This window comes from Fusarium graminearum, chromosome 3, assembly GCF_000240135.3.
Source record: "Fusarium graminearum PH-1 chromosome 3, whole genome shotgun sequence".
Classification (NCBI taxonomy): domain Eukaryota; kingdom Fungi; phylum Ascomycota; class Sordariomycetes; order Hypocreales; family Nectriaceae; genus Fusarium; species Fusarium graminearum.
This window is the reverse complement of record NC_026476.1, coordinates 3415111-3427722: the sequence shown is the minus strand read 5'-3', so window position 1 is coordinate 3427722 and position 12612 is coordinate 3415111. Positions and strand designations below refer to the sequence as shown.

Below are 12612 nucleotides of genomic sequence, written 5' to 3'. Positions count from 1 at the left end.
TTTAGTATGCGTCTGGCCGCCATACAACGCGCAAAGACCCTCCTACGCAAGAACATGCCCTTTTACTATCAAGCATCCGTCACTCTCTTCGACAGCATAATATCCGGTAAAGATGGCAACTTTGAGAACTCAAACGCAATCATCAACGAGTTTCTATCGTCGGAGCAGTATGAGGCGAATACGAGATCCGATAACGCTCTCAGAGGAAGATTGCATATTTCAAGCATCGAAAACAAAATTCATCGGTATGACTCGGATGTCGCAGCGACGATATATAATTGGAAGGGAATCCATCCGCTTTCCACGTTTGAGATTGAGGTGACGAGGAGATTGCAGGGCGTTGCAGCCAAGTTCTTCCATTCAATTGGAGATTTCAAAACAACTAGGGCTTCTTTGGAACAACACTTGTGGTTGAATTCTACCATGCCCATACGACACAACACAAAACTGCTCATCGTTACGAGATTGGCAGAGATCCACTGCGAGTTGCACGAGTATGATAAAGCTCTTCAGATCATAAACGTAGAGATTGAAACCATGTCTGTCAAAAAAGGCCGGCCTTTTCGACGGTTGTCCATGGCCATGGCAGAAGCCTATATTGGTCTTGGTCAGTTTAACGATGCTACCTCGATTCTCGAAGAGCTCATCACCGTGGAACCACCAGAGCTGGATGATCTAAATGACCAAGTCCTCAAAATGAGACGTCTCATTCTCTCAGCACGCATCCAGCACGAACGCTGCGATTTTGTCGGTGCTTTGATGCTTTGGAATCAAGCTGGCCAAGTCATGAAAGATCTCTCAACGTTTAATTCAAGACATGGATGGATAGCAGCTATTATCCAATTGTCCATCTCCCATGCACAAATAGCCCTGGGAAACAGCGAGGGAGGAAGAGAAGCATGGGACGCCGCTGTTGAGGTGACTATGAGAGAGCGTTTTGAATTTGTGTTTCCCGTTCTTGCGACGACTTGGTTGCAGAAGATTGTGGGGGAGATTTATCAAGCAAAAGGTTGGCCGTTGAGAGTCATGATGCCGGGTGGAAAGTCGGATCTTACGTGGCTGTGATATGGGCATATTCTGGGCGGTTCTATTTTGTAAATTATTGTACTAGTCTGTTGGTTCTGTTAAGCTGACATGCGTACAAGAGCGATGCTGGGGTTATGACTGGACGTGCTTATTGCATGCTCTAGGTATAATCAGCGCTATTGCTGACAGGATTCGAACAGTACTGTTGGTAGTCATCTGACAGCATTGTTTTGTCAAGTATGTAATCTTAAGCTTGACCCTTTCAACATAAGTTCCAACATGCCCTGAAAAGCGTATCTCATATATATGAGGAACTGTTCACTAATCCTCTCGCACGTCATGTACTCATGCGGCACAGAAGCACAATAAATCTGACATGAATAAAAAACTGCCTGACTTGACTAGTGCTGACCCAAATCCTCATATATATATATACCACTTGTCGTACCAAGAATCTAGTAGAACCATCAAAGTACATCATTAATCAAATCTCTGAATTAAAATGTCTCCTACTACTGAAAAACCAGTCATTGCCATTGTTCAAGGCGCTTGGCATCGCGCATTCCACTACAAAGCATTTGCCGATGCACTAACAGCCAAGGGCTTCACCGTTCTCCAACCTGATAACGTCTCAGCTGGACAAGTTGACGATATCAAGGGCAAGACACATATGAATGATGTTCAAGTTATTCGAAAAGCACTCCAACCTTCTCTTGACGAGGGAAAGCGGCTTGTTCTGGTATGCCATAGCTACGGCGGCATCCCAGGATCTGCTGCTGCTGAAGGATACCAAGTCCACGAGCGAGAGGCCAAAGGCTTGTCTGGAGGAATCGTGCATGTTGTTTACGTCGCATCTTTTGCGCTTCCTGTCAAGGGCCTTTCTCTTTTGACTGCTGTTGGAGGAAAGTTTGGGCCTTTCCTCGATAGAACTGTATGACCCCTCAGTCTAGACATATTGTAACTACACTAACAAAACTTGCCCTTTCAGGAAGATGCATTGTATCTGAACGAGGGAGCAAAGGATACTTTCTATAACGATCTCCCGTCTGAAGAAGCCGACAAGGCTCTCGCAGCCTGCGCTCATCAGAGCACGGCGAGTCTTGAGACTCCATCGGACTTTGTCGCGACTGATATCACGGCACCAAAGACGTACATTGTTTGCGCGGAAGACCATTGCATCCCGAAACAAGGACAGATCGCTATGGCGGGGGCTATGGGAGAGAGTGTTGTTATCGAAACCCTTGATGCTGGACATGTGCCGTTTTTGAGAGAGGAGGCTATGCTGAAGGTGATTGAAATTGTGGAGAAAGTCGCTCAATAAGTCTGGTGCCTTCACGCATTCGTCTCTCCATCTTTACCCCAGAAACCAGTAATTTATGTTTGTTATTATGTTTTGTGGCTGGTAGTTCTGCTTGTTCTGTGAATTGATATGTCACAACGCGGCACATTGTAAAGTGATAGCCACGGATTACAGCAGGATTGTCGCGGGGAACACTTGTACCAAAGTAGAAGTTTCAGGCGACTTGTACCGGTATGATCCTCATCAAAGGGATCTGCCTTTCACAGACTTGACAGGTCGCAATAACTGTCGGCACTAAGAACGGCATACTCCTCGTGGCTGAAGCTAACCTGTTCCAGCAGGTCGATTCGCCGGTCAACATTGGCATTCCTTACAGAGGTAACACGGATATTTCCAGCAAAATGCATGGCCGATTGCCGTCTTAAGCTTTCAGAGGCTGGAGCTGCCGAAAGCCCAATTAATCAATATTCGCATTCATCTGCATACTTCCCCACCTTTGACGGCGCTTCTCTTATTTATATCTATTGATATTCCCCTTCTTGTCCCTCGTCCGATATTATCAAACGTCTTCGATCATCATGGCTTCCTCAAAGATCTTCACCAACGGCCGCTTCTTCACCAACACTCAGACCTCTCACGAGGAATGTATGATCACGCAAGACTCCAAGATCGTATACATCGGTCCAGAGAATGATACAGCAGTCGAAAAGGCGAAATCCGGTGGTGCTGAAATTTTGAATCTCGACAACAGAGTTGTCCTCCCTGGTTTTATTGACAGCCACGTCCATCTTTTGTACTTTGGTCTCTCGCAGCAGAAACTCGACCTTGGAGGATGCAAGTCTCTTGAAGAAATTCGGCAAAGACTTTCCGCTTATGCAGAACGTAATCCCGATCTACCACACATCCTTTGCCGTGGATGGCTACAATCTTCAACCAACGGAATTGGGTTGGCGAGTATGATTGATGACATCGATCCAAGGCCAATTTTCATCGATGCGAATGATCTCCACTCTACATGGTGTAATACTGCTGCCTTGAACAAGCTTCCTATGGAAGAGATGAAAGCTAAAGTACCAGAGTGTATCAGATGTGATAAAGACGGTAATCCCACTGGTCTTCTGGTGGAAGCCGCTATTGTAGCTTTCATCTGGCCGTTTCTTATCCAGTCACTCTCCATGGACGAGAAGTTGGAGACGCTTGAGAGAGCGATTGAGGCGTACTCTGCAGAGGGATACACTGGAGTCATCGACATGGCGATGGACCCCGTAGCCTGGGAAGCACTACAACTACTGCGAGAAACAAAGGGAATTAATCTCCACATTGCGGCACACTGGTTCGTCCCTTACGAAGCGGACCAGACTCTCCAAGATGCACACATCCAAGAAGCTATCGACATGCACAACAAATTCCACCCCTCAAAATCCCCAGACTTTTGTATTGTGGGTGTCAAACTCATCGGCGATGGTGTAGTCGACGGTTGCACAGCAGCGCTATCATACCCCTACGGAGAATCAGTTGATTTAGTCAAACCACTATGGCCAGCCGAGGCCATGAGCAGAGCACTGCAACAGATAACAAAAGCCGGTATGCAATGCGCCATACATGCCATTGGAGATGTAGCGATCACCCAAGCCATCGAAGCAATAGCAAGCACCAACAATCCTACCGCTCGTCACAGGATAGAGCATCTGGAAATGGCCACTATTGAAGATGCCCTCCGACTCGGTGGTCTTGGCATAACAGCCTCAGTACAGCCTGTCCATAGTGACCCCGCAATTCTCGAAGGATACTCGAAACTTGTCAAACCTTCGGCGTGGGAAAACGCATTCCCTTATAAAGAGTGTCTTGACGGTCACGCAAACGTCGCCATCGGTACCGACGCACCAACAGCCCGACATTTATCGTTTCCGAATCTGTATAATGCGACGACAAGAAAGTCAGCGCTGGAGCCAAAGATGGGCAAAGTCACGAATGGCAAGAGTGCGCTTACTTTGACGCAGGCTATGAAGGCTGCAACATATGGAGCTGCGTATTCGAGGTTTGCTGAGAACTGGACAGGGAGTTTGAAAGAGGGACTGAGGGCGGATTTCATGATTTTGCCGGGTGTCCCAGAAGTTCAAGGGCTTTTGGATGTCAAGGTTGACGAGACTTGGTTTGGGGGGGACAAGGTTTATGATAGCAAGGGTAAGGAAAGTCAATTGGGTAGTTCTCGGCTGTAAACATGGGTAGATGCTCAATGTATCAACTGCAGAGAATATTTTTGAAGTCTAGTAATATCCATACGACTCATATTGCCACAATTCGAAGATAAATCGGCATCAAACGGGATCCGAAGCATCCCCAGCGCCAATATCATCATGCCACCCCGTCTGTGCGCTTCCCTGATATACCCTCGTGTAAAGCTTTGTCCACGGCTCCGCATCAGGAGACAATGAAAAACCAGACAATATAGAAAAGAGATGAGAAATTATGTATGTGTGACCCCTGAGATTTGGCCAATGGTGGGACAAAGCCTACAGAAACAATAGTTCGGCCTTGTGCACTGACTATTATTTCGTGCCGAGACTTCAAGCTGCGTTTACCAAATGGAGTAGCTTCATTTTCAAATCACTTGGTATCAGATGTTTTAACTGACTCATTATAACAAAACATGATTGATTTCTTCTCAATTATCTGGATTGACTTCGCATCAAACTGGGTGCCATCTTAATAGACGGGCCCATGACCAAAAGGCTGCCCGAGCGGGTTCAAACCCTTCATGCTCATGGCTGTAGCATTGCCCTGGAAATCGCCCTTCTGTGTAGTAAAGTCTTCGACAACTCCGAGATTCTTAATCCTTCCGAGCAAAGCTTCTACAACACGGTATCCCGCACCAGCACTGTATCCGGGAAGCTCATGTCCAGCGAGCTGAACCTCGTAGTAGGTCAAGCCACGCTCATAACCCCACTGTCCAACGATACCTGCTTCACTGAGACGTCCACCGTTGTACTCTGGGTGGAAGGGTACGTAGAACTGCTTGTCTTGAGGGTACTTCTGGTATCCTTGCTGGCCATTCCATGTAACGTTTTGCAGAGCAAAGAGTGTTCCGTTGGGAGGGAGGATGAAGTCCAAGCGGCCTACACCGATGATGGTGTTGTTGGTGTGCTCAATGACTCGCTTAAGGACGCCGTCTTGGGCGGGAGCGAGAGACTTGTCGCTGCGAGTGGAATTGGGGTTGCCAAAACCAAAGACATTGTTGGGAGTGCATTGATACCAGATGCTGTCCAGAGGGGCATGGAGAGCCTTCTTGACGTCTGTACGGTTGAAGTAAACCTCAGCACCAGGAGGAGAGTAGTCGTTCTGCATTTCGTTAGTAGTGATTTTTTCTGAGGGAGAAAGGTGACGTACCTGGTTGACAATACCGAGCTGGCTGTAGGTCTTAGGACAAGTATCTGTGATGTGGTAAATGTTGAAGCAAGGATTCGAATCAAGAGCAGAAGCGTAAACCAAGTCAAACATATCACAAGTATAGTTCTTGGTGTCCTTGTAAGGATCCGGCAAGACGGGAAACTTTCCCTCGGGCGGGGGGAAAGTTCCGTATTTCTCGAGATACTTGTCAAAACCACAGTGCTCGTGTGTCCAGCGAAGAGCGTTCATGGTTGTCTCGTTGAGATAAAACAGCTTGTCCCAGTACTCGACGAACGGCATGATGACAGCTTGCTGCTGAAGAGTACCGTCACCAAGGAGGGGATCGTTGATGGCTACACCACCAAGCTTGTAGTACTCATCATCAGCGGCTGTGATGAAGGCGTCGGCGATGTAAGGAACATAGTAGCCCGCATAAGACTCGCCGGTGATGTAAGTTGTGGCACCCTTGAGATCGAAAGTGTCGATAAAGTTGCGCCAGAAACCAATGAATTGGAGGCCAAGCTCTACTTCGTTGGTAATGTTAGGCTTGCCTTGGCTGTAGCCCACGCCCACAGGTTGTTCGATCCAGATAACGTTGGTGCTAATGATGTTAGTACGAGCAAGGCTGCACTACTAGGTATAACTTACAGATTGGTCCAGCTGTATGAGTTGGCTACAGGAGCGAGAGTGCCCTGCTGCCACAAGAAAGGACCATTCTCAGTCAAAAGACCACTGAGGGAACTGCATCCAGGACCACCGTTTAACCTAAACAGTTAGTTTTGTTCTGTGCGAAATGTCCAATCGACTAACCAGATGAGAACCTCTTCCCCAGCATCGGGGTTGGTACTGGGGAAAAACCAAAAGAACAATTCTCTCTCCTCATCAGGGGATTGAGAAATAGGCAAAAGTCCTGCATAAGACTCCCCGACATCAAAGTCCACCTCGGGAATGGCAGATCCGTTGACTGCAAACTTTTCCGACTTTTTGTTCAAGAACTTGGACTTGGCTCTCTTCTCAAAAGCCGGCTTTGGGGGAACAGGAGCGCGCTTCTGATCATAGCCACGAGGGTGAGGGTGGTCAAAGGCTCTGATGGCGCCCTGGTTAAAACCAGCCTCGACAAAAGAGCCGAGCGCCAGGAAACTGCTGGTGATGAGACTGAACCGCATTTTGGACAATCACGGGATAGTGTGATTATGCAATGAGAAAAGACCGAGGCTGGGGCTTTATATAAGAAAAGACATTGTGTAGTCTATGCAATTGCGCAGTGATACTCTTACAACTCGCGTCATTTTGGGCTGATGTCACAGCACGGAACACGGCATTTCGCATCTCATCTGTTGGACCAGGCATCACTGAGAGGAAAAACGGTTCGAACGGCATCTTGCATTACCCATGTACCATGACCATGGGTTGGACTGCCCCAAGCGGAACAGCGCATGAGTCAAAAGTTCCGGCTCGATCTTAGTAATAAGTGTCGTGTTAAGAGAATTGGAGAAATGCCAAGAGACCTTCCTTTTTTAGAGAGCTGATCTCCAATTGTTCTGTCAATGCTTTTGTTTTCTGACCAGTCAGTTGCTTGGACTCGTTGTTATCGCTTCGGGATCTTTTGTTGGCTTATTGTGAAGGTCCGACCAGCCAGACCAGACTGAGACTAGCTCTCTATAGCATTTGGAGGCGTCGATCTTGATTACGGTAGTTGACCCCTCATCCTGACAACTCTCGACGCGTACTGACCCTTGTCCATTGTCGTCATCACTTGTTTAAACGCTACAAAAGAACAAGGGAAATGCCTCCAACCGAGGATCTTTTGACCTGGGTCTTTTCTTGTTATCGCTTCTCGATAAAATACGACTCTCAAGGTACTCGGTTGATGGGATCACTGTGATGTACCGTATGATCTGCAAGCACCCTTGAGATGCAGGGTAGTAGTCATACACCGATTGTACCAGGTAGAGTACATTTCTGACCGACCGCTGTTGAAACCGGCGAGCCGCATATTTGATCGATCGTCATCAAGAGTGGCGTTTCTTCAGCAAAAAGTCTAGAGGCCTCAAGTTGGATTGTGGCTACATACGCTTCTCGGGTCACCCGACTAGACCAAAATAGACAAAGTATAAAGCTTCGAGAAAGCCACACCTTCGATTGAAGGTGTTTTTAGCGCCCGCCATAATCATCTAAAATGAACGGCAAGGCCCAGCTATTCTATTTCACGAGAGGCGTTGCTGGGGTTCACCTTGTTTCCCATGTGTTGAACGGTCGGTTAGTTTTTTCGCGTTGTTTGAATATAACGAGATGGCTTGGGTTTCTATAGGTGGAAAGCTATGTCATATTCAACCCATTAATCCGTGCTTTATAGTTAATTTGTTAGAAACAATTTAAGCTTTTTTGGTTGCTTCAACTAGAGAGACCTACCCTTGACTTGGTCCATTTGTAACAAATATCAATCCTTAAATTAGAGTAAAATATCAAGAACGCGAAGGATTAGGCTGCAAGTAGGGGTATTATATTTTCAAAGTCTCTTAATCGAAACTTGAGGTTTCATGCATTCAACGTGTTTGAAGATAGAAGATCCTCATGATTGAAAAACTTATGTTAGTTTTGCAACCTGACCTTCACCACAATGTCAACATAGCTGCGTGCAAATTACCACTTACACGCATATAAAAATTACGACAGCGGTTCTTCCAGACAACTGGTGGTCAGCTGGAAAACGCGTACGCCTCAATTGATGGAGATGTTGAGTGGCTGAGCGACGATCGAGCTCTAAGAGAAAGATGTCTCGGTATGACAAAGAAAAGTAAGTACCGAGCAGTGTCTCACTTACAACCGATAAGTTGCGTAGGACATGCCGCTAATGTTGCCAGTCGAGAGATTGTCACGAAATATGCTATATATTACAACTCATACTTTGCTCATGATTGGATTGGTCACTATCTGTTTATCACATCAAAGTCACGGCCTAAGGGTTGAATATGTCGTAAACCATTAAAGAAGTCAATTTCGCGTTCGAGGAAGCCTGGCAGATATCACTGAGGGGTATATCCATTTGTATCCTGTTGCATGTATGGTTGCAGCAGCCACGCAAATTCTGTGCCTTCTTTCACAGTGAGACACGGCGCCTAGAAACCTGCAGTTATATCCAGTAGAAAGCGAGAGTATCAGAGTAATGATTCATTGTTCCATCCCGTCATTTACCTATTGGCCGTGTTAAGTGGAACATAGCAGAGAGAAAGGCAATATAGATGTAGGTCTTAGACAATAAGGGTTTTTCTTCCCACAAAATACACAGATATTGATGGAAAATACCAATGGACTCCTCAACAACGATAAACCGACCTACGTATTATTTTTCAGGGCACAATGTAGACCACAACGTTATGACCTCAGTATTGCCTATATAATGTGCTGTCCTGACCCCAAGGTAAATCCGACAACCCAAAATCGCTTTCTCACACACAATCTACTTGATCTTTATCTATTACCTCACAATCATGGCTACTACCGCTGCCGAAGGCTGAATTGATCGTGTCAGATCGTGGCTCGAGACCAAGTCCACACCGCTGAAGACGGCGGGCCTCAAGCCAGGTAGCAATCTACTCTTGGCTTCGGCACTCCACGGCATTGCGCGTCAGGGTAAAGGCCATGATCTGACGGAACTAGAAAGGCTTGCTACGAGGCCTTTCATGGCCATGACAGAGAGTGAAGAAGAGATTGCCGCTCTAGGCCAGATCTGCTCTGAAGCCAAGGCTGCTGCCCGCTCTCGCAGCTTTGCAGCATTCAACGCTCCAAGTGCCATCATGAGCATGCCTGACGATGAACCTCTTACTAAGGAACAGTTCAACGATCAGATCAGAGAGCTTGGCGAGGAGACGGTTTTGCAGCCTCACATCCGGGCGGTGTCATCTGACCAAGTCCAAGCCGATGGTTCGGTTATACCAACTGAAGCATTCGCGACAACTTCCTCAGCTCTTGGGTGAGGTGTCACCATGTTTGTTGATCCTCCATCGGAAGAGGCTGATGTGAACGACACAGGATATGTGCGTGTCTGGTTGAAGCCAGAGATATTCAAGTGCTACAGAAAGTCTTGCGAGCTTACTAAAGACGAAGTATACTTCTCATGGGGATGGGGGGACGACCAAAATCATGGCATATCGTACAAAACTGGCGAATTCGGTTCTTTCGTCACAGGCACGATTAGAGATTTCCCATCCGGCACGCCTGATCTGCACAACGGCAACGTCAGCCAAGCTGTTTGCGGAACTATTATCTGTTGGGAGGCAGACCAGAGCTCTTCTGAATGGTACGACAAACTCATTCTAGCTATGCAAGAACTGTCAAGAATGGCCAAGTCACTGGCGCACGATGTTGGAGGCGGTGCTTTGAACGCGCTCATCGGCCAGCTGCCTGGCTTTAGTCAATACGCGGACATGATGTTTTGGATCGAGAACGTGGCCATGGTAATCGGGGCCTTCCTTGAGATATTTCGAAACAAAGATGATAAAGTCGCGGAGCACAACTATGGTTTTAATAGGGAGTTCCTTCGAAGATACCAACGACCTGATTCATTTATCGATTTTTCTTTTGATGGAGGAAGTGGTGGGAATTTTAGTCTGTTTGCTCGGGCTCTGATCGGTCCAGATATGGGATAGAACCTATATTAAGGGAGATAGATAACGACTTAGGGTCTGTAAAAAATCCTAGAGTTTCTATTACCCACGCATCCTCAAGTTCAATTCTCCACTATTGAATATTGCCGGCTTACATGGCCAAGATTCACGCGAAGGATGCCCTGCAGCAATATCTGGCTAAATTCCACCTAACCGCCGGAAAGCGGCCCGGCCAGGTTCTGTAATGCGGGGGATCTATAGTGGACATTGCGTCTGCGATACAGGGGATCTAGCAATCAATTTACAGGGCATGTTAAAGTGAAGAACCACTATGAGATCTCAATCAGTCATCCAAGACATTCCAACTTGAACATCTCAACACGTCAATTGCAGACAACATCACAATGTCATCGGATTCTACCGCTCCCGAAATGGTTCCCGGCTCTGACCTCATATACCCTCTACATGAGTTCGATGACTCTCTCATCAATCGGTACATGCAGCACTGGACTCTACGATTCGATGCTGTACTCGACACAAAGAAGCTATCCGCAGCTCTTACACACCTTCTCAGTCAGGGCGATTGGAGAAAGCTAGGTGGTCGACTGCAATTCAACGACACCGGCAAGCTTGAGATTCATGCCCCAAGAAAATACACTCACGACCGACCGGCATTCCAATTCTCTGAGGAGACTTTCCGTGTGAAAACCACCGATCACCCTGTCGCGAAAAACCTCCCGAGGGCAAGAGGCAAACCCGAACTGTTCCCAGGCATCACAGGTCAATTCAAACCCTTGACTCTGGGCCCTGAATGGGGACTCGACTTTGATGAACACGTTCGACGCCAGGAGCCCGTCATTGGCGTCCATATAGCCCTCTTTGACGATGCGACATTAATAAGTATTCGCTGGTCTCATGTCGTTTGCGACTTTATGGGGATCAAAGGTCTGGTCCTGGCTTGGTCAATGGATCTGGACGGACGCTACGATGAGATCCCACCTTTTATGGGTGCATACGACGATCCTCTGAAGGATATTGGAGTGTCGCCCAAGGAGCCTTATGCTCTGGAGCATTTGAAGCTGAACCCCGAAGCCTTCAAAAAGACCTACGACCTATACTTGGAGCATGTCGAGGCATACCCAGAAACAGTGCGACGCATGCTTGTCTTGCCGGATTCCACTGTCCAAAAGATCAAAATGGATTTCATCGGAGGACAAAGTTCGGATACACTCAAAGTCATTCCAAAGGGAGCCCTTTACAATGGACAGTTTGTAAGCGACGCTGATATTCTGTCCGCTTGGGCGGCGCGACTCTGCTGTGGAATCCTTCCTGCGGCGGACCGGCCCGTCCATGTCATGGGAATGTACGAGGCGAGACATTGCTTACCGGAAACGTTTCCTCAACGCAAGGACAAGCCCGATTCTAGCCCCGTCTTTATCGCCAATGCAACCTTTTCGACCTCGACCAACACTACACTCAAGGCGCTTCGGCAGCAGCCGCTTGCGAGAACCGCGCTGTTGGTGAGGGAGTCTGTCGCGACCCTTACCAAAGCTCCGCAAGTACACGCCCAACTGCATTTCCTTCGGGAGTCATACGAGAAGGACAGAGATAACCCGGCAATCTTTGCAGCCGAGGATTCATTCATATTGGTCGTGTCCAATTTCAGTAAGATGCTCTTTTTCGATTCCATTGACTTCTCCTCCGCGGTTATTACACCCGCCGTAGCTGGTCATGGAAAGTCTCCTGGAAAGATTGCATGGCATCAATGGACTACACTGGAACACACCACGCACATGCGCAACATGTTCCAAGTGGGCGGCAAAGATGGCCAGGGAAATACGTGGATGATGGGACTTTTACCGCCTGAGGCCTGGGCGTTGGCCGAGAAGCATTTAGCCGGCCTCACGGATAGGCCCTTGCCAAGCAAGTTGTAGGATCTCATTCCTGGGAAACACCCTATGCGGCTCTTCGCATGTTGACCAATAGACGCTACAATATTCGCTAGCCCAGTGAGCTGGTGCAACCTAGAGATCCTTCGGAGATAATGCAAGATGTTTCGAGTTGCCATTGGCAGGTTAAATGTCCAACACCTTACCCGCATACATGACATACATTTCTGAAGTCCCGTATCTCATATGTGCTATTCTAGTACTATCTAGAGCACGTTTTTGCCATACATGCTGGAGGCCAAGGGTTCTATGATCCTACACCTTGCCGCAAGGAGTTGTTCATCCCGATTTTGCCTTGAACAGGCAGCGGCCCGCCCAGTGACCAGATCCTACTAGGATAATT

General features: G+C 47.6%; 5 protein-coding genes across 5 annotated transcripts; 4 read left to right on the top strand and 1 right to left on the bottom strand.

Moving 5' to 3' along the window:
* Window positions 1–1528: 1528 nt before the first annotated feature.
* FGSG_05799 (uncharacterized protein) lies at window positions 1529–2347 on the top strand (the record flags this gene model as incomplete). Its single annotated transcript, XM_011326089.1, has 2 exons — window positions 1529–1957; window positions 2015–2347. The coding sequence occupies 2 exons, from the start codon at window positions 1529–1531 to the stop codon at window positions 2345–2347; spliced, it is 762 nt and encodes a 253-aa protein (XP_011324391.1).
* A 557-nt stretch (window positions 2348–2904) lies between these two features.
* On the top strand, window positions 2905–4545 carry FGSG_05798 (uncharacterized protein; the record flags this gene model as incomplete). The annotated part of the gene is made up of 1 exon (XM_011326088.1): window positions 2905–4545. One exon carries the CDS (start codon window positions 2905–2907, stop codon window positions 4543–4545), a length of 1641 nt encoding a protein of 546 aa, XP_011324390.1.
* Window positions 4546–4985: 440 nt separating this feature from the next.
* Window positions 4986–6908, bottom strand: FGSG_05797 (uncharacterized protein). The gene is made up of 4 exons (XM_011326087.1): window positions 6524–6908; window positions 6362–6478; window positions 5714–6314; window positions 4986–5665 (listed from the first exon to the last, which is right to left on the bottom strand). The coding sequence occupies exons 1-4, from the start codon at window positions 6877–6879 to the stop codon at window positions 5033–5035; spliced, it is 1707 nt and encodes a 568-aa protein (XP_011324389.1). The 5' UTR covers window positions 6880–6908; the 3' UTR covers window positions 4986–5032.
* Window positions 6909–8487: 1579 nt separating this feature from the next.
* On the top strand, window positions 8488–10362 carry FGSG_05796 (uncharacterized protein; the record flags this gene model as incomplete). The annotated part of the gene is made up of 3 exons (XM_011326086.1): window positions 8488–8510; window positions 9246–9686; window positions 9792–10362. 3 exons carry the CDS (start codon window positions 8488–8490, stop codon window positions 10360–10362), a joined length of 1035 nt encoding a protein of 344 aa, XP_011324388.1.
* Window positions 10363–10724: 362 nt separating this feature from the next.
* On the top strand, window positions 10725–12254 carry FGSG_05795 (uncharacterized protein; the record flags this gene model as incomplete). The annotated part of the gene is made up of 1 exon (XM_011326085.1): window positions 10725–12254. The coding sequence occupies one exon, from the start codon at window positions 10725–10727 to the stop codon at window positions 12252–12254; it is 1530 nt and encodes a 509-aa protein (XP_011324387.1).
* Window positions 12255–12612: the final 358 nt, after the last annotated feature.

Excerpts from the sequence above, each read along its gene's own strand:
- FGSG_05797 (XM_011326087.1), bottom strand. The coding sequence starts at position 6,879 with ATGCGGTTCAGTCTCATCACCAGCAGTTTCCTGGCGCTCGGCTCTTTT. Across the intron at positions 6,479-6,523 it reads GGGGAAGAGGTTCTCATCTG|GTTAAACGGTGGTCCTGGAT; the intron begins GTTAGTCGATTG and ends CTAACTGTTTAG. Across the intron at positions 6,315-6,361 it reads TCATACAGCTGGACCAATCT|CACCAACGTTATCTGGATCG; the intron begins GTAAGTTATACC and ends TAACATCATTAG.